At 34.8% G+C, this 24,869-nt stretch overlaps 5 protein-coding genes across 7 annotated transcripts; 2 read left to right on the forward strand and 3 right to left on the reverse strand.

The window, feature by feature from the left end:
* Positions 1 to 135: 135 nt before the first annotated feature.
* On the forward strand, positions 136 to 1,803 carry LOC107027864 (14.7 kDa heat shock protein-like; the record flags this gene model as incomplete). Its single annotated transcript, XM_015228914.2, has 2 exons — positions 136 to 337; positions 1,274 to 1,803. Coding segments are annotated over 2 exons (540 nt in total), but the record flags the coding sequence as incomplete, so codon positions are not given.
* Positions 1,804 to 1,959: 156 nt separating this feature from the next.
* Positions 1,960 to 3,936, reverse strand: LOC107028174. The gene is made up of 3 exons (XM_015229219.2): positions 3,776 to 3,936; positions 3,577 to 3,658; positions 1,960 to 2,472 (listed from the first exon to the last, which is right to left on the reverse strand). Exons 1-3 carry the CDS (start codon positions 3,836 to 3,838, stop codon positions 2,282 to 2,284), a joined length of 336 nt encoding a protein of 111 aa, XP_015084705.1. The 5' UTR covers positions 3,839 to 3,936; the 3' UTR covers positions 1,960 to 2,281.
* A 5,135-nt stretch (positions 3,937 to 9,071) lies between these two features.
* LOC107026939 (leukocyte receptor cluster member 1 homolog) lies at positions 9,072 to 12,056 on the reverse strand. 2 transcript variants are annotated; one of them, XR_001457697.2, is made up of 3 exons: positions 11,267 to 12,056; positions 10,631 to 10,811; positions 9,072 to 9,808 (listed from the first exon to the last, which is right to left on the reverse strand). XR_001457697.2 is itself a non-coding variant. In XM_015228078.2 (2 exons), exon 1 carries the CDS (start codon positions 11,940 to 11,942, stop codon positions 11,268 to 11,270), a length of 675 nt encoding a protein of 224 aa, XP_015083564.1. In that variant the 5' UTR covers positions 11,943 to 12,055; the 3' UTR covers positions 9,072 to 9,808; position 11,267. The 2 variants fall into 2 exon arrangements, 1 of the variants encoding a protein (XP_015083564.1); XM_015228078.2 differs by lacking the exon at positions 10,631 to 10,811 and having other exon boundaries at positions 11,267 to 12,055.
* A 303-nt stretch (positions 12,057 to 12,359) lies between these two features.
* LOC107026797 lies at positions 12,360 to 21,045 on the reverse strand. Of its 2 annotated transcripts, XM_015227884.2 has the most exons (15): positions 20,888 to 21,045; positions 20,644 to 20,815; positions 20,459 to 20,510; positions 20,325 to 20,364; positions 19,699 to 19,773; positions 18,306 to 18,418; positions 18,143 to 18,208; positions 16,289 to 16,431; positions 15,954 to 16,056; positions 15,804 to 15,862; positions 14,894 to 14,998; positions 14,317 to 14,392; positions 13,460 to 13,572; positions 13,032 to 13,091; positions 12,360 to 12,949 (listed from the first exon to the last, which is right to left on the reverse strand). In XM_015227884.2, the coding sequence occupies exons 1-15, from the start codon at positions 20,973 to 20,975 to the stop codon at positions 12,847 to 12,849; spliced, it is 1,368 nt and encodes a 455-aa protein (XP_015083370.1). In that variant the 5' UTR covers positions 20,976 to 21,045; the 3' UTR covers positions 12,360 to 12,846. The 2 variants fall into 2 exon arrangements, 1 of the variants encoding a protein (XP_015083370.1); XR_003580142.1 differs by lacking the exon at positions 12,360 to 12,949 and having other exon boundaries at positions 13,063 to 13,091; positions 14,317 to 14,387.
* A 483-nt stretch (positions 21,046 to 21,528) lies between these two features.
* On the forward strand, positions 21,529 to 24,691 carry LOC107027142. Its single transcript, XM_015228320.2, has 2 exons — positions 21,529 to 23,976; positions 24,475 to 24,691. Exon 1 carries the CDS (start codon positions 21,730 to 21,732, stop codon positions 23,938 to 23,940), a length of 2,211 nt encoding a protein of 736 aa, XP_015083806.1. The 5' UTR covers positions 21,529 to 21,729; the 3' UTR covers positions 23,941 to 23,976; positions 24,475 to 24,691.
* The last annotated feature ends 178 nt before the right edge of the window (positions 24,692 to 24,869 follow it).

Below are 24,869 nucleotides of genomic sequence, written 5' to 3' on the forward strand. Positions count from 1 at the left end.
GAGAGATGGGTTTCAATTAATGAATGGGCCTATATGTCTCAACCCATGTAGTTCACATGGCCTAATGGTCCAAAATTAGGCCCAAGATAACAAACCGGAAGGTACCATTTCCATAAACCACTCTAAAACCCTTGATCGAGAAAATCACAAATTGATCGGGAAAAATGTCTGGCTCTAAGTATCAGAAAAGCCGCCGGAGCATCGACACTTTTCAAGTTACTCAGTTCTAAGTCCCAATTTACTACCGCCGCTCCTTCAATCACACGCTTTTTTTCCTCCATTACAACTTCAGATTCAAATTCCTTGAGCAATGAGCAGAAAAACTCTACTCAGCCAAGTAATTGATTCATCCGTTTACCGCTTTTTCTTATTTACACTTCATGTTATGTGATATTTGTTCATTCACATTAGGTAGAATGTATATTTTATGTCGAGCCGATTATCAACACATTTACCTTGGCTGTATTTCGCCTATCATTATTCAACTAATAGTTATATTATCTCATAAAATTATATTTTTGTTGAAGAAAATTGGAATCTAAGAAGGAAAGGTGACTTTCTGGGATAGTAACTATTAATTAAGTGATCATTTGAGAAATCTAACTCCATTTATGTTGTGTACAGAGTATTTTTGGTTTAGTTAGAGATTTGATTAAAGTATTGAAATTGGTGTGTTTGAGAATATTGCTGATTTATTTATTCTAAAAGAAATTGAGTAGGAGTATGAAACAAACCGAAAATGGAATTATAGGTTTCTTTCCATTTGTCGAAACTTTGCTCACGCGAGTAGTCACTTCGTAACTATGTATTTGTGTGGGTGGGAGGTAACATGTATCTAGTGGAATAGTCTATGTGTGCGTAAGCTGGCAAAACAACACCATCATTATTGGGGGAAAAAAATCTATACTTGATGGCTGGAGCACCCAAAGGTGTAGCATAGTAGCATAGTGGTCAATGACGTGAATGCAAACCTTGGATTCTAGGTTCAAATCTCAGCAAGAAACAAAAACACAATACTTAATTTCTTCTCACGTGCCTAAGCCTTGGTGAGCAGAGTTACTTCATGTGTCTATGTTGGGGGAGGTAGCGTTATCTGGTGGTAAAGTTGAGGTTTACGAAATTGGCTCAGACTTCAGTGTTATCCAAAAAAAAATAATTAAATGATTAATATATCTAGTCGTAACTAGTTTGAGATTGAGCTCTTATGGTTGTTTTTGTTTAGTTCCATCAAATGTCGAAGCTCTGTTTTTCAATTCCCTGTGTTCATTTGCAGTTCTGGTGACGGGTTCTCCACAAGAATTCAAGATGGAGAACCCGTTTCAGTCAGCAGGACCGAAAGAGGTGCTAGAAGTGGATACACTGAAGGATGGTATACTTGTGAGAGTGGCAATGCCTGGCGTTGGTGAAGATGGGATTAAGGTCTGGTTAGAGAACAACACGGTTTACTTCACTGGCAAAGGAGACATTGAAGTGGAATCTGAGGAATCAGGGAGGAAATACGGAGGGAGTCTCGAGTTTAGCACTGATTGCTGTAAAGCTGAGAAGGTTGAAGCACAAATGAAAAATGGTATTCTTAGAATGGTAATTAAAGGTGAGATGGGAGAAGATTGAATGTCTTAATGTCTCTTTTTGTTCATCTTGTTGATATATCCTTTGTAGTATGAAAACTTTGTACTATTTTGGGAAATGTTTAATCAAAGGTCTATACAACATGATAGTTGTTGGATTACTCAATTAGTAGGGATCAAATGCTTGCAAATGTTGTTTGAGAAAAATGGTATTTCTTCTTGTGTGTCCATTGAATATTTGGTATTCTATTCCACTTAGCTTGACATGTTTACTATTTGGAGAGTTCGGAGGCTCATTATAGCCATACATGTTTCAATAGTCTTCTTTACTATCTGAAACTTTGTGCCTAGTGAAACACTACCACATAAATTGATACGAAGAGAGTACTTATTAAGGTTCACTACAACAATATACCTGGTGTAATTCCATTCCATAAGTGGAGTCTGAAGAGGGTAGTGTGTATGCTACACCTTACCTCTTTGTGTTAAGCATGTTAATGTGTATAAAGATCATGGGGCAGAGTATAAAGAAACTAGAAACATTATACAAGTAACAAAAGGAGAAACTCAAAGTAATCAAATGGAAGCAAAAGACTCCCAACAAATAAACATTTGAAAGAATGTGTATTTGACTCCTTTGTTAGCATGATATATTCATACTTGTCAACCCCATGAATGAATGTTCATCAATCAAACTCTTTTTGTTCTCTCGATTAATCAGTCATCTTCTTGCTCGTGCTCCAATGGAAGTTCAGTAAACTAAAGAAGAAGGCGAAAATCCGGCTATGGTGTTCATTGATCTTGTGGTTCTTTACTGCACCATTTTTTCCCTGGAGATGATTTCTAACATCTCCTCTTACAATCACTTGCTTTTTACCCACATCTATTGTATACTCCCTCATCCCTGTCAATATTAGTCACAATTATTCAAATTTCAGAACTTTATGAGCATGTATAAAAGCTTTTTACTACAAGTGCATAAAGGTAGCTAAGGAGTAAAATCACCTAACTAGTGGAAATAGGTAAATTTAACTTAAAATTTCCGCGCTTGTCCTGAAGTGAGTTGAGAATCATAAAATTTCACATCAAATAATTACAATTACAGCGTAAGCAAATATTACTCCTAATGTCTTAGTTTATATGACTCACTTTTTTCTTGTAGTCCATCCCAAAAATTAAAGAATAAAATATTTTTATATTTAATAATAATATAAGTCTAAAATATCCATTTTATTTTTTGATAAAATGATTTCTACATACACAAACATATATGTAACTTATTTTAGACAAGGGTTGCTCAAGCGTTTAGTGGCCTAAAACAAAAATTCAATCGAGGCCTTAAAACTTGAATTGTTAATAACTTTTATATAATTGATTTCTTCTAGTTTTCAATTGATAATATAACCATTCTTATTTTAAATTATTTTTCATGACATATAGTACTCCAAATATGTCAAATTTCTTCTATTATTTCCTTCATTTTTCATGAAAAGTTAATTTTTTCTACAAATATTATTCAATATTTATTAAAAAAAAATAACTTATAACCTATTATTATTGAAAACGAGGCCTCTTAAATTTTGAGGCCTAAGGCACATGCCTTATTTTTTTAACGTTGTCGAGCCACCCCTGATTTTAGAGTTATAAGTTTCAAAAGTTTTTCTTTCTTTCTTAAATTCAGTCAAGTCAAACTTCATCACATATATTAAAAGTTAAAAGAAATAAGTGTGATTTTTTCCATTTGTTGATATATGTAATAGTGGGAGGTGTAGGTGCCATATGAAATTAGTGATTTATGCTAGCAAGAATTTGATCTAGTTGTCGATGAAATGGATTAAGAACCATCCATTTCTCGCTGAGGTAAAAAAATACCAATACCTCGTACAAAATTTCTGATCTTCCCTACTTTTATATGTTAACATATAAATAACGAGATGACTCTAGACATCACGATTATTAAAATGTAGTAAAAATTCACAAACATATAATAACCCTAAATTTTTTTTACCTGTTATTCTTGACATGATTTGAGATATTCTGTTCCTACAATGTGTGCATCCCAAATCTGCATTCACCACCACCACCTGAAACTAATAATCCACTAACCTTCATAAGAAATCTAACACATAATTATATTTTTGCCTTTGCTAAAACACAAATTAAGATGATGAAAGAAAAAAAAAGCTACTAATTAATTAAAAACTTACTGAGGGAAGCTTAAGATTAGCAACACTAAACAAAGTTTGTTTTTGACATTTTGATTTCTCCATTCTATTGCTATGAGATTTTTTTGCTCTGATTATGAGGAAGAGAATTGTTGGCCTAATGGACTAATTATTGTATTCTACAGCCTGGTCAACATATATATTAATAATCCTACTAAACCTTATCTATCCTAATTAATATATTTAATCACTTTTCAACATTTATACTCTAATACATTTAACGTATAGGAACAAACTAGAATATTTATTATTATAATCTTGCCTTTATGTCATTATGTGCCAGATTACATAGATTATTAAGGTGTGTTTGCAAAATGTTATAAGTGATTTTAATTTCTTATGTATTTGATAATCAAACAAAAAATAATATCTCAATAGTATTTATATATAATCGACTAAAAACCCTATATGAGTGCAGAGGCGGAACGAAGTGGGGTTTGTAGGTTCAGACAAACTTAATAGCTTTTCTATAGACCCTATGTATTAAATAAATAAATAAATATATATGTGTATTAACTTTATAAACCGTTTAATAAAATCGATTGATGCTTAACAGAACCCTCAAACTCCTAATTATGACTAAACCTCTGTATGAATGGGGTTGGGAATATTGTGTTGTGGGTGTGGAGGAGACAAATAACGTGGAATTGTGTTGTATAAAACTTATTTTTTCTGCTTTTACTAGAAAGTCATTTTCTTTTATTTTTGAAAATATTTTTAACTAATCAAACATATAAGATAATAGCAAACCATATTTTTTTCCAAGAAAGATATTTATTCCTTTGGTACCAAACAGACCCTACGATAAATGTATTCAAAATTAGAGTCATGAGGAATAGTTGGGTAAGAGTTTGGCATGTTATGGCCATCAATAACGAACTTATACCTTTTTTTTTTTTTTACTTCAAGGTGGTTTTCATGTTCCCATCACATACCTATATTTAAATACTTTATATTAATATATGTCACACTTTTTTTCTTTTTAATCTGTTTCGAAAAAAAAATATTACTTTTTTATAATTAAATTTTTTTAATCTGTTTCAAAAAGAAAAGTTAATTTTTTATAATTAAATTTTTAATCTGTTTCAAAAAGAAAAGTTACTTTTTTATAATTAAATAATTTAACTTTAAATTCTTTTTCTTACACAATGAGATGATTTATCTAAAATATCTAAAATTTATTTATTTTTTCTTAAATTTTATATAAAATCTAGTAGTATTACATAAATTGAGACAGAGAAGTAATATAATAGTAGGTGCTCATATTCAGAAGAATCAGAGAGCTTTTCCAAAGATATTAGTAGTTTATTTTATCTGTATGGGAAGTACCATAATTTATTTATTAGTATGTGAAGCAGGTAAAACAGCTACCGGCAAGAGATGATAGGTGTTTTTAATACTTTTTCGTCTCAATTTATATGATATATTTTATTTTTTAAGAGTTAAACAATTTAAATTTGATAAAAATTTGCTTTTGAAATCTTCAAATTTTTTAAAATAATATTTATATGTTTGTAAACTCTGTTTACTATAAGTCATAATAATTGACAATTTAAAATATTTAAAGATACAAGAAAAAATTATAGTAAAATTAAATTTGTTTAAATTTCGAAATCTAAAATCACGTAAACTAAAACAAGGGAAAAGGGTCTGATATACCCCTCAACTTTGTCATTTAGAGCTGATATACCCCTCGTTATAAAAGTGGCTCATATATGCCCTTACCGTTATACAAACGGCTCACATATATCCCTGCCGTTACAAAATGGCTCACATATACCCTTCATTTAACGGAAGTTAAAAAATTAGTTTTAAATTTATATTTGTTACTTCTAATTTTTTTAAAAAAAAAAATTATTTAGGGGTATATATGATTCTTCTATCAAAGTTTAAGGTATATTTTAATTTTTTTCATACATAAATTATTTTTTGACTTCTTTTATTATAATTACTTGAGTTTCTTATTCTTATTTTTTTTCTTTCATTCCTTAGTTTGAAGGAAAAAAATTAAAACTAATTTTTTTGTATGTATTGTAATTTAATTTAGTATTCGAAGAAAAAATTTGGTCATCTACAATAAGTTTTACAAGAATATTAGTGAAACATAAATAAATTTGATTATCAAAATAATAATTATAAATTAGTCATTGAAACAAAAAAAAATAAAAAAAAATATGTTTGACGAGGATTAAATTTACTCATATTGAATTATATTTTTTAGAAAAAAAATAAAAATTTAGATTAAAATTATTTTTTTTCATTTCCGTTAGAGGAAAAGGGTATATGTGAGCCATTTGTCTACAAGTAGGGGTATATATGAGCCACTTTTATAACGAGGGTATATCAGCTCTAAATGACAAAGTTGAGGGGTATATCAGACCATTTTCCCTTAAAACAATAAGAATGGGATACCTAATTATAGTTGTAATAATAATTTTAAAAACCCGCCAACTAACCATATGATTAATGAGGAGCAGGTCAATCAACTAGCCTGATGCCTCTAGGTCCAACACCTTAGACGGTTAGCCCATATGTATATTTTTATTTGGTAGGTGTGATGTTCTAGCCAGTTGAGGTTTGAGTCAATAAAAAAGAAAAATATGTGTGATACAATAGCCAGTAGTAAAAGTATATCAAAGCATTCTAAATAATAACTATAAAAAATAATATATAACCGAAATATAAGAAATAATAGCTAGTAGTAGAAATTGAAGATCATATTTTCAATAAGTTGAAACTGAGTCATATGTGGCCAATTCCTTATACTTCTTCGCCTACCTCTTCTGAAACCATTCAAAGTCAATCTCTTACACCTTTAAATTTTTGGCATCCGTACCTCTCCTCCACGCACACTCAAATCATCTCAATCTAGTTTCACACAGTTATCCTCCACCGGACCACTTTCATCTTATCTCATATATTCTTAATTCTAATTTTATCTCTTCTAATATACACGCACATCGACCTCAGCAAAACACGACTTTGTAAATGGAGAAATTTGAAGATAGACAAACTTGACATGTATAACTTCCAAGTCTAAGGGATATCAAACAAATACATGTGAATGTGATCTTTTTCTCTATTCTAATTCCTAGTCACATGACAATAACTTTACCAGTTACTCCAAAGCTCCTCTCGCACAATACTTGCAAATAATGCCCTTCAAACAATATGTACAAAAATCTTCAAATATACAATACAAAATCTTAAGATCAAAGGTATTTTTGTTATCTGGAGAAGTTTTGATGATAAAATATCAGCTTGCTTTTACGACCAGGAGAAAAAACAGAAGAACAAATTCCCACAGGGAAGACCAACACTTGCTGTCTTCCTCTGAATCTTCGTCCTCTTTTGCTTCTTCATCAGAATCTGTTTGTACAATGGCCGGGTTTACAGTAACTGTAAAGCGAATCATATTGAGAGATTATCATAATTGGGAACTCAATACAATGCAGATTCACATATTGGTAATCCTTTTTGCCAAACGCCTTTTGGCAAAACAATCTCCAACTTTCTTCTGGCTCCAGGGAACGCATTGAAAACAGAGAAATCACAGCAGCCATATCTGTAAAGCAGAAATCTATGCAAAATTTGTGAATAGTTGGAACTAAAAATGATAAATAGAGACAAGTTTCATTACTCCTGCTTATAAATTATATGAAGCTCTGGTCATTTGTTAAACACTTGATGGATTTGACTTAACTGCAATTTGCAAATTGGTTAAGTCAACTAATCTTTTTATAGTCAATCTCACCTTCCTTGAAGCAACACATAAGCAGTTGAATGTATAACATATATTTATGTTATAAGTTACTGTCTCCATTGACTTGATCAGTCTCTGAAAAGTTGAATGTATGATATATCTTTATGTTAATCTCTACACTTTTTAATTTTGAAGATGGAGGTTAACTTGATTGGTTTGTTTACTGAGAAGCAAAAAGAAAAAGAAATCCATCTTTGTATTCTCAAAAATGAATGTAGAACACTGTTCATTCGCTCTATAAGAAGCAAAAATAAAAAGGGAAACTTTCGCATATAGCCATTTAAAAATAATTAATTACGCTTTATAGCTATAGTTTGATAATTACAATTTGTAGCTACATGTTATTTGGAGGAGAGAGGCGAGCGAGACTGGGAGAAAGAAGAGAGAGGCGAGAGAGAGAGGGGGAAAAGAGTGGGAGAAAGGTGAATAGTATATGTATATTGGTTAGATAATTGTATATTTTACATATGTAATTGTATATATGGCAAGAGAGATTGGGAGAGGGAGGAGAGAGGCGAGCGAGACTGGGAAAGAGAGGAGACAAGTGAATTGTATATGTATATAATTCTATATTATACATATACATTTGTATAAATGGCAAGCGAGATTGGGAGAGGGAGGAGAGAGGCGAGCGAGATTGGGAGAGGAAGGAGAGAGGCGAGCGAGATTGAGAGAGGGAGGAGAGAGGCGAGCGAGATTGAGAGAGGGAGGAGAGAGGCGAGCGATAGAGGGCAGAGAGGTGAATTGTATATGTATATAGGCTAAAAAACTGTATATTATACATATTTATTTGTACATCCTGGCGAATTATACATATACAAACATGACTAATTATACAAACTCGAAGTCAGCCCGCGTAATTAATGTATAATGTTAATCGCGAGTGATAATTATAGCAAACTATAGCTATGATGAATAATTAAATAATATAAGTTTGCTTATCCGCGTAATTTTTAAAAATAGAAGTACATGAATTTGCATGTATTGTACTACTTGGTTTTATCTGAAAATATATTTTCAATTATGGCTTTAATTTCTTTCTTGAATGTTTACATTTTACTAGTTTTTTTCTTTCCTTTTTTTTTAGGGTGGTGTATGGTACCGCTTATGTGTGTCTTGAATCTTGTTTATTCCACCGATACCTCTATCCACTAAGGCTTAAGCGAGTATCATAATATGAAAAGATATAAAACCAAAGAGCCACGGCATTAACAGGTCTAAGACTTTCTGAAGTTTTGATCTGTAGATGTTAAAGAAGAGAAGGTTAAGTTATCTCCACGACCTATACATCACAGGTTCAAACAATCAAAGCAACCACTACTATTTGCATTAGAATCAACAATTCCAAATGCTACTAACACGTATGTTTTGTGCACTGGACTGTCTTTTTTGATTTTTAGATACTATAATCGTTGTTTAAAATCAAAATTATTAGCTATGGCACAGGAATTGTCCAAAGAAAAGGAAGAAACTGAGAAATTTAATCAACATTCAACACTAATGAACTCGTCTCCATAGTGAATTAATACCTTCAAAACCAAAAAGGAAATAAGGAAAAACAAAACAGAATGACAAAAAAGTTCAACAGAAGACCCCTTCAAAATTTTCAAGGGAATTATCTTCAATTAGAACAGATGACATGACCATAAAAAAATTGCAAAGAAACAAAACCCAGCCAAATCAAAGATCCAAATTAACAAATTCAAGACTTGTTATAGATAAAGATTTCGGAAAGCCGATTATCTTTGAGAGTTTTCTGTAGCCTATGACTCTCCTAATTTATTCTCTAAAGCACAAACATCTTCAGCAACTTCCAGCTAACAATACAGGAGCACTACTACTGCAAGAAGGAAATTCAATTTTTCATAGCATGTACCCAAGGGAAGAAGCAGAGCAATTTGCTGCTCAGAAGCATTTTTGGGATTGGCTTCCCAGGGGTATTGGTTTTTGACTTCAGAAAGTATAAACCCAGGCTAAGCAAGAATTCCATAATCCACTCCCAGGTCAATCAGGCCCTTTGAACTGAACGGTTTCCTCGAGCAGATTTGCTCTCCGTACAGGATATGGACTCTCCGATGCACTTGCCAAACTAAAGTAGATACGATGCGACCATGGAACTTTTCGCACATGTTTCGTTGAAATGAAAATAGACATAATCAAGAATAGAACTGCATCCAGCCTTGCTTTTTCCTGGAGAGCTCTCAGTAAACAATTCTAGGTACAACAGATCCACTTTAATTGTGTTCTTTGCCCTGCATGAAGACGTACAAAAAGGCAAAGCAATCATGCTGATGATTCCCTAGCTCCCGAAGTATTGCAAAATCTAAAGTAACAATAAACTAGAGGAAAATACAGACAAAAAGGTTAGGAAAGATTCCAGCTTTTAACAAATGAAAACAATCTCTACTCAGCCAGAGATTTACCAACCACCTGCAGCTTTGCAGTTGCTCAAATGATCCATAATTCCTCCCACCCCACCTTTTTTCTAAAACAAATGATATACAGTGTACCCTCAAGAACTTTCCCTCTCCCCACACACAATCTCTAGAACTTCCCCTCAAGAACTTTCTCCAAATTGAGTACACAACACTGTGTAGATACACCTCAAGAGTGCTTCGAAAATACAAAAATCTATCGAAAAGAAAAAAATATATGTCCCACTCTCAACTCGTAAGTTAAGCTCACAAAATGTTAGAGAGCATTCTTGTTGAATGAACAAATATTTCAAGGAAAAAAAAAGAATCCTGATGAGATTTATAAGAGGTCTCAAAATGGAAATTCTCTCCCAAATTAATTGCCACAGGACTAACAGGTATTCTCACAAGAAGTCTGTGTAAGCAGTCAAGGAACAAAACGATCTTGCAGAAAATCCATTTAAATCAATACCAAGATGACCCATAAATTTTTGGTAAACAGATTGATATTTACATTCTAACCAATTATTTTACGCTGGGTCACCACACTATAAACCCTGCAAAGCCTAGGTGAATGTAATGCTCCAATAGAGTTCATGAAATTCAACTCAAAACCCCTAACATCCTACAAGAAATCTGAAGAATGGGTTGATTCTGTACCTCTACCAAGCTTTCTGAAACCAGAAGACACAGGATGGAAATACTTCAGAGTTCACTTGGTAGAGTCTTGTCGGAAATTCTTCTAGAATAGAGACAGACTACTTCTAACTTTTTGTTCTTCCAGAAAAATAAGGAATCATGCTCTACCCACGAGAATGTACTTTCTCTCCATCTGAACCGCCTGAAACTTAGAGAAGCTCGTTAAAGAAGAAATATTTACTTCATTATTCAAAGAGCTATGCTTGGTTTCCAAGAGAGAAGCTTTAGGCTTTATGTAGTATTGCTTAAAATGTTAGGATCACAAGAATTGAGATTTGGGGCACTTTGATTTGCTCACAAAGAGAAATCTTTATCACTTGTCAGTTCTAACTAACCTACTTCTGAACCTAAGCCACCACCCAAGTACCAAAACTTCACTTACTGAGAAATTGTCATACGAGCTTGAAAGAAGTTGAAATACATGAAAATCAGGAAAATCTAAACTACAAGCAATGATCTTTACAAAGCTTTACGAATCACCAGAAATTGATAGCTTATTACATTGAAAAACATTAACAAATTGTAAATCAAAAAAGCAATGATCTTTACAAAGCAGACCGACTAACTCATTAGCAACTTTAAAGTGCCAATGCTCACCTCATCTTCGTCGCGAGAATCCTCCATCTCTTCGATTCTTCTCCATTAACAAAGCTCTTTCTCTTCCCTTCTCCTTCCTCTCCCTCTCCAACCTCTCTTGTCGCAATTCCTCCACTGTCTTTTTCCCATTACTCTTTTTCACAGGTCTGGAGTAATCATTGTCTTCGTCACTCTTTTCACCGGAATCCTCTTTCGGTTTCTCCAAATACCATGGCAATTTCGTTCCTTTACCAACAATCCCATACCCTAACCTATACTTCTCATCCTCCGGAGTAATAACTCTCGGCGGTTGCTCTTTCTTCGCTCTCTTCTTATCCCTTCCGTCTTTCTCCTCATCTTTTGCTTTAACTGGATCGAAGATTCGAATCCCTTCGAACAAGTTGATGTGGTTAGAATCCTTCTTTCCCGGTTTCTCCTCCGGCGATTTCTGTTCTGATGACGATTTTTTGACGTGACTTGACGATGAAGACGACGGCGCTGCTGCTGATGATAATCCACGGGCTTGACGGAGCTGCTCGAGCCGATACTCGGAATCGCGCTTACGAGATTGTTCCTGCTTGAGCTGTTCCTCTTTAGCCGCGGCTTCCTCGTCTCGCTTTACTTTCTCACGGTTATCGAAGTTGTACACGTTCCATCGCTTCTGTGGAAGAATGTTCAAACCTCCATGGCCTCCCATAGCTTGATTGCTTTAGATCTCCGGAACAACAGACGATGAATTGGGGAAATTTGATATCCCTAATTTCTGATGAATTGAAGTTGATCAGGAAATCGGTATCGGGTCGGATTCTGGTTCAAGCTTGTTTTATAATGGGCCGAACCTGACGGTTTACAGCACTGGCTTTCGGTGGGTGATTTTAAACTTTTTGACCTTATTTTATAACTTAAACAAGATTTGAGACTTTTGACCTTCAAATACAATTCATTTTTAAGATTTGGGTTATTTTTTTAAAAAAAATTATCCAAACGATTTGCAAAAATAACCTCCATAATGAACGATTTTAACTTTTTAAATGCACGAACTTGCTCTAATGGTAAATATGTTCTGCCGTAAAAGTTAAAGTTATGTATGTTACTCAATTGTTCGAGAAGTAAAAACAAGTAAAATTTGTATAAGTTATGATTATTACTCAATTGTACGAGAAGTAAAAACAAGTAAAATTTAAACATAGCTCCGCCCCTGGTTATGGTGAATTTACAACATAGGGAACATGGAATTGGATATGATGGCATCATAAGTATCTCATATCTTCTTCCACCTCCAAATTTCCAAGAATATACAAACCAAATGGTCATTGGCACCTTACAACACACGACAAACATCAGAAACCAGCGCCTTGCAATTGACATTGGCAAGTTCTTCTCTCTTTTCAGCTGTGCTTCGAGAATGCTTCTTGAGTCTGAATTTAGAATGGTGTTAGAAAGTTGAATCATTTTTTCGGACAGTAGCTCAGCAAGCATCAACCACATACGATGATGACATGTAGTATATCAGCTTCACACCGAATCTTCAAAGAACTAAGTTAAACAGATGTTCGTACTGCTCGTGATTTCTGATGCATGGTGCCTTGCTGCTCAACTGTTCAGAAGATGAAGTCGCTCAAAGCGTAGTTCTCACAAGCAGAATGTTTCTTTACGATGTAGGAACTGTCTTCCACACCCGCACTCAAGCAATTTATCCTGTGCCTGTGGAGGTAGCTCTTGTAGTAGAGTTGTGGAGATGGGATATTTCAAAAGATGCAAGAAATTATTAAAATTCGTGACTTACCATTCAAAGTGATCCTCACAGCAAATAGAATTGCAGATAATTGAAAGTCCAGCTGCTTTCCTGAATATAACAACATAAATTAACTGGTTATTTACAAGGAATAAAATACTTACCCCAGGCAATGAACAAGTTTCAGAGAGGCGATAGCTTACGGATTGGAGTCAAGAGAATTTTAGTTGTACATGCTATACAACAGACTACCTTTGAACTAAACCACATTGTGATGGAATATTAATCATTTTAACATGACATTAGAATAAGTTGTCTTCGTTTTTATACGAGGGGACACCTATAGCAATTATCACTCTCCCTAGGACCTAAATTCTTGACCTTGGTAATTTCAAAGTTGAAATGTCAAATGATATGACCAGTCGATTCATGCTTTCATAAAATATATCAGCATCATTAGGTGTAACACCATCACATACCAAGTTGCAGAATACATATCGTAGAACTTGTCGAAAGCCTTATCAAAACAATAGTGACAAGCTAAAAGATTCTTGATGTCTGTCACTCTGCACGTAGATTTGCAGCATTTTACCTACATTTAATAAAGATTGCATCATTAAGCATGTCAAACATACAGGTAAATAAATATTATAAACTCAGCTATAAATAAAAATATCAAGAGCAACCAAAATGGTGATAAAATTAAAATCAGTGTCAAATATAAATTAATCAACTATAAGTCAATCCAAACAAGTTGGCTGCCAAGGAACACAAGACAAGGACTTCATAGGGGGTCACCTACCCTAGTACTACCCTCTCCCATGAATGCTTTGCTTTGGAGTTTGCATCCCTCACAAAACTAGATTACTTTTACTTTGGCAACAACCTATAGCAATCCTCCTTTAGGGTGTGGGAATGGGTATACCTGGCAAAATCTCTCTTAGGACGAGTTAAAAATCAGAAGCAGTGATTCAGAATGCTGACAGACAATGAAACAGGGAGTTTTGCTCAATCTTAGTACTATGACAAGCTTATATGACTTTGCACTCCAATGGTATACCACATTAACTAAACTTTTTTCATGATGCTCCAAAAGTAAGCATAAACAAACTAAAGCTTGTATTTATTTAATATTCCAATATTATATTTTGGCACAATTGATCTTCAACAAAATTGATAAACGTCCTAATAATGACTAAAATGCAAAAAATTATAGTAATAACAAGAATTAGAAGCGTAACGCTCTCCATAACTGTCACATTTTACACGTATTTATGATATGAATCATAACCTAAGTCAAATTGAAATTACAGGAACTAAGATAGGAAAGCATTACCAAACGCTTTAGCTTATAGGAGTAATATTGTCGGTGAGAAGGGTGTCCACTGATGTGTTCTCTCAGGTGACCTGCACTGAGATCACCATAGATAAAGATTAATCAATTCTCCTTCATTACAAATTGAGTAAATCATAAGCTTCACTGGTTAAGAAGGCCAAGAACTATGATGTTCAAAAGGTATCAGAATTATAAATCCTAGCATCCCTTCAGTTTCATCACAAAATTCAAGCTCCTCATTTGAATCCTAATCGGTTATATTCAACCATGAAAGTGGGGGACCTTCCCCATTATCTCCTAATAAAAGAGAATAGATTCTTTAAGAGTCATCTGTCACGTTGTCCCACGAAAGCTCAAGCAACATGTATAGACCTACTTTAGGGGTCACACAGAATGAGGAAGGGGAAAGGGTGGGGGGATTCCAAACTAGGAGAAGGCACCAAAAATTATGCCATCCTAACATGTCATCAATCCCTTCCGGTTTGAGCAATTTGATGCTGTCAAAGGAGGTGACACATGAATTCACCAAGCAATATAGCACATAAAGCTGAGCTCACTTCAACTCCTGCTAAATTACCTGTCACAAAAGGTATTACTACAATCAAGACACGTGGCTAATGTAGTTGATCTTCGGCAAGTGTTACAGTTAGCATCCAATGAGCTTTTGCCAATTTGATGGCATCTGCAGATAAAGAGAGACCAAAAACCAATATTAGAGATGGACATTCATATTCGGCATAAAATGCATACGTTTAACTGTTACATATGTGTTCTTTTGCCACCACTTCATAATTCATAGAATCATTATGAGCTTATTACGTGTGTTTCTTTGAATAGAAGCTAGGAGAAGAGCCAATAACTTGGAATTCGCAGGTAAACTGACAACCTGCAATTCACGGGTAAGCAATTGATAACATAGGGCTGTCAATTGTGTTGATTATCTTGAACCATACGTGCTAAATTGTCCTAAATTGGTGGAGAGAAAGAGCTATTATCTCCTAATATCGTTTTGGACATTCCTCAGCTCGGTTGACTTAGCCAAGATCTATTTTCATAACAAGATATTAGATTCAAACCCATTGCTATTCTTGATATACCTGATGTCAGGTCCCCCATGGAATGTTGTTCACATTCCAGATGTCTAGACCTTAACATACGGGACTAAATTGTTGAGGGAATATGTTGTTGTGTCCATACATGGTTTTAGGCAATTCTTATGTCATGAGCTAACTTTTGAGGTTGAGTTACACCAAGGTCCATTTTCTAACGACAGTGTATGGAGAATACTCATATTCACACACAAAGTGAAGGTCAAGACACACCACACATGTAAAAACAAGCACACACGGTCAATGATTCTCTCCTTCTTCAACTTTCCTTCGGTCAGGGAGGAGGGGGGAGGCTGCTGTATTGTTGCAGGGATGCAAATTAAAATTTAGTATACAAGACGAAACTTAAGAAAACAAAACTATAGGGAATGAAGGAACCTTTTATACAGTTGCAGAAGCTCTTTGGATATACTGGGTTTACTTTGAGCCACTTCCACCTGCGTAAGGTATTACTGAGAATAGCATAACAAAATATAACTATACTTCCGACTGGCTTATTTTCTAAGATCTTAAGAAAGGAAGTAGAACCTGTTCACTGGATTCACCAACTTGACCAGAGGAAAGGGGTAGAACTTTTGATGCCATGATCAAACAATCTTCAGGAAGATGACCTGGCCTCTTACATTTCCAACTACACCAGTGAAATTATATTTTAGAAAAAAGATCAAGAGCACAAAATAAGGCACATTTGACTTTTGATCATGACGGTGGTTGACACATCCAGCACATTGTGTAATTATCTAAGTCCAAGCAGAGCTTATTGATGAGAATTACCATCCAAATATAACAGATGAAAGTCTTTGGTGCCCAAGACCTAATCTAGAGAGAGTACTCATCTTCAAACTGAATGTCAACAAGCTTACCACTCATAAGTACAAAGAGCAGATCTATTCTTGGACCATCGATGACGGTCATAATCCCAGATGTTGCCTCCAGATTCAGGAACTTCCAATTTGCATTTTTGTCCAGAAAAAGTCTCAGCTTTGACCTTGCTACTTAAGCCCCCCTAAGACATCGTCAGAGAAACAGTTGGAGTAAAAGAAGCAGGTATCTCATTCATACGTATATAAAAGTATGTATTGCTCAAATGTTTTTTTTTTCTTGGTGTAACAGTATTGCTCAATTGATTTACAGATTTGGTGCTTACTACATATCCTAATACCTGACCAACATATTAGAAGCTCTAATGTTCAAGACATGGGTCCCTTTTAAAATGCTGAAATCTTATCTGTTTAGACTCCAACATTCTCTAATTAATTAAAGTTGTACAAAAACACTATAAAAACATAAAAATGTGTCTAGCAAGGGAATTAGCACTATCAGGTCAGCTGTTTTTTGTTCCTTTTGACAATTGTTTGGCTCCCTGGACTTGTTTGGGACTGATATGTAGTTGTTGTTGAACAATTGTTGGCTCATCAAGTTTCATAGTTAATTTCTGTTATTAGGTTTGAACTTTTTTATTCGAGATACATATAGTTTCTCTTTGAAATATTTTCAGAACCCATATGCATAAGAAGTACTAAAAGAACATGCATCATTCTGATTTAAAAGTTTCTATTTTCATTATCTTTCTAGACTTCCAAATAACCAGGTATGTTGTATGAAGAGAAATAAAATCATTTTATTCAACTTCACCTTACAATAGAGTAGCTAAAAGATTCTTAGTTCATTTGACTTGTTTCCTAACAATTGGTTAAATAATACAGTCTAAATTGAAATAGTGAAAGTAAAAAAATGAACTGTCATAATTCTGTCAATTAGTAAGGTCCCTCAAATGTCCAAATAAAATACTCTTGAAAATGACATTATCCACTTTGGAATGGAATCACTTCTTCAGAAAGAAAAACATGTATTATGGTAACATATCCAATCATAAGTTTGAGAACTTCTATAAAAAATAAAAATGGGTTCTAGATCATAGAATCTAATGTAAAACCGACGGATTCTTATTTGCTACTAAACATTGTGATCTTTCTACTTGAACTATTATTAAATGCTAAAATACTTTAAATATGTAGTACATCTATCTAAAAAAGAGAAACTAGACTAATTTACTATATAACTTTATAAACCAAACAAAAATATGAAAAGTATCCTTTCCAGGAGGTTATGTATATTTCTTCTATTTTACAAAATTTTCTGTCACTTCATTATTGAATTATTGTATTACCCTATTTTCAACCAGACCTCACTTCGTGCGATTTTACTGGGTATGTTGTTGTATTACTTTTTAAATTGGATTCTTATAAACTCAAATTTAAGAGTGAGAATCTAAGTATGTCCCATTAAAAAAGCATGAGGGGGGTTGGGGGGTGAAAGAGAATATAAGCAGGTGCCAGCGCTTGTATCTTCAATTTAAATTAGTTTTTTAAGTATGCTTAGTTAAACTAGTTCAGGAAAAAGAAAATAATTCAAAAAAAAATGCAGCATAACTGAGTCTGAGCATTTCTTTTAAGTTTGAAAAGTTGAACATCTCAACTCTACATTTGACCATTTCTTGGAAGTTTAGTTGGTTTAACTTACTGTTTAAACTTATCTACATTCAAAACATTTCAGAGAGAATGAGAACTCGAATAATAAAAAAATATCTCAAAATGACCCATGATCTCTACTACTTTTTTTTTTGCATATATCATTTTGAAAAGCAATAGTTAAATCCCGAATCATTACACATGTATCCATGCTGGTCTATATAAACAAATAGAAAGAAGAAATACCTGCTGGAGTTTAAGATTTTGCAGAAGGTCAGATTTGCAATCCGTACTGCAGATGTCTTCTTCAGTCTACAAGCAAAGCAAACAAGGGTTTGGGGTTCGTTAAGAGAGGAACACAAAGTACAAGCTAACAAAATAGAAACAGACCCGTGATCCAGTGACTTACCTCATCACATATATATTCCCCATACTTCCCACATACCACACAAGCAGGTTCTCCTGGAAGAGGAAATCGCTGCTCACTACGAGTTTTAATTCTCTCTGTTTCATTTCCACTACCTAAAAATGTTAATGGAGAAAATCATGTAAGAGAGAAGGAACAAAAACCTCTTGAAGGCCATAATAATCAAGATGTTGGCAAATTTCAGACTTGAGGATAAATTTATTAACTATCTATCAAGGGGTTTCGATGTGGTGGGAATTATATTATATAGATATAATGCCAGATTAGTAGTTAATGGATTCATTCAAGAACATTGAGCCAAACCTTTAAAGACAAAAAAAAAAACATTTCTTCCATTTTGCTAAACACCTTTTGTGGCATTCTTTCCTTGGATGCAATCAAAAGGTGGCACTACACTCATTCAACTCTCCCCAATACTTCTTCGACCTACCTCTACCTCTCCTAAAACCCACTTTCGCCAACCTTTCACACCTCTTCACTGGGCCTCTGCGCACCTCCTCTTCATATGCCCAAACTATCTCAATCTCTCTTCCCGCATCTTGTTCACCGTTGAGGCCACTCATACCTTGTCCTGAATATCGTCATTCTTAATCTTAGAAATCTTCACTTGCACAAGGATATCCTATAATTAACCTCCATTATGATAGAAATTGATGATTATTTTACAACGGCTTTCGGGTAGTGTGGAATAGGGTGACCACCAAATTGGCATGGAATAAGTTCATTGTTAGAAACAATGTTGGAAAGAAGAACAAGTGGATCTAGTTTCAAGAGCATGCCTTACTCTAATGGGCATATAGTTTCCAAGCGAAGGAAAGTAAAAACATTTTTATTTTGGTTTTCTGGCCAGTGTCCAGTACTCGCATTGGGTAGACTAAACCAGATTCATGCCATGTTAGGACCATTTAAGGGGGAAGCGCTCCCTAACAAATTGTCTTCCACACCTAGGGCTCAAACTCAAGACCTTTGGTTAAAGGGTGGAGGGGTCCGATCCATCCCACCACATAACCCTTGTTGGTGAAGGGGAGTGAAACATATATGTAATGTTCTAGTTATCTTTCTGGTCCATTATAAACCCTAACTAACCAGAAAATCTTTTAGAATGAGAAAGAGCAACAAAAAGGTTGTTGCATAGATGACTCTAACATAAAGTTTTTTTAAGAATGAGAAATCCAACTAAAAGGTTATTCCATAACCAATTCTTGTTGCCGAGTTGAAGCGGATACGTAGATGCATTATGTATAGACCCATATTCATATAGATGTGTGTATGTACTTCTACCCCACATGACCCTTATAGATACTTCTGATGAAAAGGATACATAACTAGACAGTATACAAAATCACAAAGTAAAATAAATGAAAGTTCTACTAACCTTTAACCAGTAAAATTTCAGTATTCGCACAAGGATTATCCCCTTTTTCACATTCTGACGAAGTGCTCGCATCACCTGAACAACTCATGAACATTTTTTCATGAGCTCAGTCTTGGAAAGAAAAACTTCCTACTCCTAGAGAAAATGGGAATTAAAAGATTCGACGAGTGTAAACTTGAGGGATAAACACGATTGACACATAGGAGTACTTTTTCTGACAAGTAGATGAGTGATATGTATCTAGAACACATAAAACATATACAAAAGAAGAGAAATGAGAAAGAGAGAGAGACTCCCCAAGTATGACTGATATTTTTCTGCACCATAATTAGCACAGTAAATGTAAATGATAGACACCAAAGTATCCAGTACACCAATCCTTGCTCTTAGCATCAGTAAGAGGAACCGTCAAAATATAAAAGATAAAAGTCAAACAACTTTTTCCAAATGAATTTATATAACACACAGATAATGGGAACCCTCAAAAATATGGAATTTTTAAAACAAGCAAGGATACTTTGAGTACAGATCAACACACATAATCAATTGCATACCCAAACTAAAATTAAACCTTTTTAATTCATCGAGAATAAAACCAAAAGAAAAAAGCCAAATGAAGCTCTTACTGTCGTACTCCACCAAATGCAGTGCTGAACTTGACGGTTCCTGGAACAGAATTAGAACCCAAGCAATCACTAAACTATAACTGACATGATATTAAACATACGTACAGAACAAATTAAGCAACAGTTCCAATTACCAACACTTCTGCAGTCAATTCTTCATAAGGCTGAGTTGAACTACCCTCCTTCCTGCATTTCAATTACAAAATGATCAACTCACAACTCCAGATTTCATAAGTAACTTTTTCCTTCCTGCACAACCTAGCTTATTGAAGTGAACAGTAAAATCTACTTGCTAATTTGAAATCAATACTAAAATCACCTCCTTTTTTCAATATAATCCTGATGAGACATAGGCAAATCAATCACTTCCACTTCATTGTTCTGCTGCACCTTAGATTTCCGTTCCCGTCGGCGTTTCCTGTGGCTGGTTTTTTCTTCGACGGAATTCGTCTCCACCGGAGGCGGACCGTTACCGGTGACTGCATTATAAGCTGGAAAAGAGAAAAAACACGAATTAAATTGAAGAAAATACAAAAACCGAAACGATGAATAAGAATTGAAACCTTGAAGATTTTGAATAGCAGAATTGAGATTAAACGCTTTGTTGTATGCATAAGAAGGGTTCTTGTAGAAATTGCTCCTCGTCGTCATTTCCCTCTTTGGCCTTTCTGTAATTTTTTAGCTCAAGATTTTAAACTGAAAAAGGTGCCTAAATAATTTACTTTACCTTTATTTTTATTTTTTTTGTAGCAATGAAATAATAATAACAATAATACTTATTTCGTTTAAAAAAGGGTGACCTAGTTTGATTTGACACGAAAATCTGTTATTCAACTCAAATTTGAGATGATTAACAGATTTCCACGAGTCGTGTCCCATATGACATAGAAATTTCCCGGTAAATGTCACATCAGATGTTGAAAGGCTTGGTCTTTAGTATCCTTATACTCACTCTGTTTTAATTTATTTGTAGTCCATTTAAAAAAAGAATGTATTTTTTTACCTTTTAGACAATAACTTTTTGGAAGATATAACTTTTTGGAAGATATATTTAGGACGATATATTTAAAACACGTATTTTTGATTTAAGATCGAAAATATAAAAGTCTTTCTTTACTATTTTAAATTTCGCATCAAGTCAAAATCAGACAAAGGAAGTAACAATCATTAAAAGGAAGGCATAGGGAAAACACTGAACATAGTGATTTATGGCGCTCTCTTTGTGGAAAAGTCTATTGTCAGTTTACATCAAATTGTCAATCATTCAATTCAATTGAAAGCTCAGTCATCCTTCCATGTTGGTTTCAAATCACAAGGCTGAAAATACAGATAAACCATTTGATGTAGCTCTTCATATTCTTGCTCCTGGGTCCTGAAGTTAGCACCCACAAGGGAAACAGGAGTCATGGTGAACATGAATGAGGCGTCGTGTGATAATCCTTATTGTCATATGATCACCAAGGCGTGTAACAAAAGATGCTACAACGAATCGTTCAGTAGCCCAATGCCAATGATCGGTATCTATGTAGCAGCAGCATCTCTACTTTGTATCCTTGCTATGGCTGCTGATGCTTTCCAAGCCTTCCGCATGAAGAGACTTTGGTTCCCATGCAAATTCTTTGCTCTGAATGCTGCTTCTCTTACAGTGTTGGCTGTAGCAATGAAGTTGCCTGTCGAGATATCTGAACCGATGCCAGGTCATACTGACCAGCTTTCCAAACTAGCCAGTACTGTTTTCATGTGTGTTGTTATAGGTAACTTCATGCCATCAATAGGAGCCATGAGTAACAAAGAAATTTTGTCGAACGTTATAGCTCTGGACATCCTGGTAATCACAATCATTGTCAATCTATGCATTGAGATACATACTGGTTTGATTGTTAACCTGAAACCTGAATTTATAGCAACTATATTCCTCATGTTTCTTCTGATATTGGTACTGAGTTTCTCCTCTTTAACACTTGCAACCACCAAAAAAATTCTTGAACTTAACTATAAAGAAGCATATCAAATTACCTTGAGGAATGATGCACTAGCATTCGGAAGGTTGTCCATCGATAGACTGAGAGACACGGTGGAGAAGTGTTGGATGATGGTCGAAACTAGTAACCCTCAATTTGTGATGGCACGTTCTGTAACCTTTTCGACTTCAGGGACAATCTGGGTGTTGGCATCTCTAATTTTGATGGAAGCTCTTATAAGAATATACAATTCACCTCCATATTTCCCAAATAGTTCAACATACGAATGGACAACAAGCTTAATTCTTATTGTTCAGTCTATTGGGGTGGTAGTGGGTACTGTTGCTCCGGCCCTCAGATGGTTTATCTGTATAAGCTATAAGCGTTCCAACAAAACAGGCAATGCCAATGCTAATTTCTTTAAAGTCGAAGACTACTGGATCCGCAAGCTGGTTGAGTGGAAGGAGAGACCATTGTCTTTAAACATCAGGGGAACAAAATTTAGAAAATATCTCCAAGGTACAAGAAACTTAATTCTTGCCTTCTGCATAAGAAGTCAGATTCTGGTTGTGTCAATGAGCAAATTTGTGCGGTTTGTCTCAGTTGTTTCCTTCAACTTGATGTTTTTGTGTCAACTTCAGGGCCCAAACTATCATCAATCAGAACCAGAACACATGAGAGAGACTGAATTGCACCATTATGTTCTGTTACTTGAAGGCGAAGAGGAACTTCCTGAAAGAATCTTTAAGAACATATCTGGTAATGCAAGCCGACTAGTAGACACAGGAAGGAAACGACAGCCAACACAACTGGTTAATTTGCTAAGAAAATCTAGCAGCTTTTCTGGGGTGGCAGATATTTACTGCCACCAAGTTCCAGTACTGCATTCAGTAGAACCTTCAAACTGCTGGACCATAAGCCTAGTGACACTCACTAGCATTACTGTCGCACTTCCCAAAGTGAGAGATCAGATGGACTATCAGCTGATAAGGAGTGTCCATGAAGGTCTTACCTACGCCAGCTTCATAGAGGAAACTATGTACCCTGAAGGTGAGTTCACAAACATTAGAAATGCAGCACATATAGTGTGGGAAGAACTGGAGATCCATAAAAAATGGTTGGATGAGGACTTGCAGAAACCGACCCTCGAAGGAAAAACTCCTAGGGAAACACTTGAGATGCTAACAGGAATAGCTTCAAAGAAGGTGATGGATATCAAACAAACCACTGATGGAAGAATGCTTGACAACCCTCTCAACTGGCCAGTCAGAATAATAGCTGCCAACTCAATGTATAAAATTGGGAAAGCCATCTTGCTGTTGCTGCATAGTGAAGGACACAATGGCACCGTCGATGAAAAACTATTTGAGAGATTATCCATTACAATAGCAGATATACTAAGTGCTTGCTTTACCAATCTGCCACGAGCTATAACTATGGCTTGTAATTCTGGTGCCATTGAGGAGAGGGAAAAAAATGTGCACAAAGCAGCTTTATTAGTTGGTAAAACCGAAGAGATCTTGAAGATTATTCAACATCATGAACTTCCAAATATAAATGCTGATCAATCAGCTTATATTGATCAGTGGAACCTTGCACGCCAGCCAACAAACCTTGTTCCTGTCATCCCTTTCAATAGTGAAATACAGATCTGAGATATATACCTAATCAAGAAACATCATATTTAGATGGTAAGTTACATATCTATGAGCTATCGTATGATTAGAAATGTATACATAACCAGTATTTCCATAACTTACACAGTATTTTTCAAACTATGCATGTCTTGGAATGATTTAACTTAATGAAGATTTCAGTTTTCCAAGTAGTTTTTCTTGAACTTCCATTGGCAGGAACGAGTGTATGTATGACTATATGTGACTTGCTTACAAATATTGTGTTCAAGTATTTCCAAACGGACTCCCTAGACTTACTTTCTAATTACTGATTAACTGCATCTTTGTACTTCTAAAGTGATCAATTCTATTTCGTTGAACAAGTGTTGACAATTCTGATGTTTTGAAAGATAGACTTCATCTAACTGATAAAGAATACCTCAGAGATCTTCTTATCAGATAAAAGTGACTTAAGGATATATATAGCATGTTTTATAACTTAATTGTTCCAAATGTTAAAGATAATATTGCTAACTAATTCAGTGGATTCACCACTTGCTTTTCATTTAACAGATCTAGAACTAGAACTAAAGTCAGCACAGTGAGCAGGCTACTAGAACTAGATGAGCCCAATCTTACCTGTGGATATCTAGCTTACAGTTCTCTGAAGTCTGATGTTTACTTGAGATGAATTCAGCTGTAAATAGTTTAGATCTAGTATATTACTCCATGAACTCTACAGTGTGTTTTGTTGTAGTTTCTGTTCTATTACTATCTATTGTTTCTTGTACTTCCATTGCTTCATGTTCGGGACTGCTTTGGATTGTTTTTCCTCGAGTATAGGGTCTATCCGAAACAACTTCTCTACCTTTGAGGTAGGGGTAAGGTCTTGTGTACACTATACCCTCCCCACACCCCACTTCATGGATTCTTATTTTTTTGTGGGGGCAGAGAGACTGTTTCCGGAA

This window comes from Solanum pennellii, chromosome 8, assembly GCF_001406875.1.
Source record: "Solanum pennellii chromosome 8, SPENNV200".
Classification (NCBI taxonomy): Eukaryota; Viridiplantae; Streptophyta; class Magnoliopsida; order Solanales; family Solanaceae; genus Solanum; species Solanum pennellii.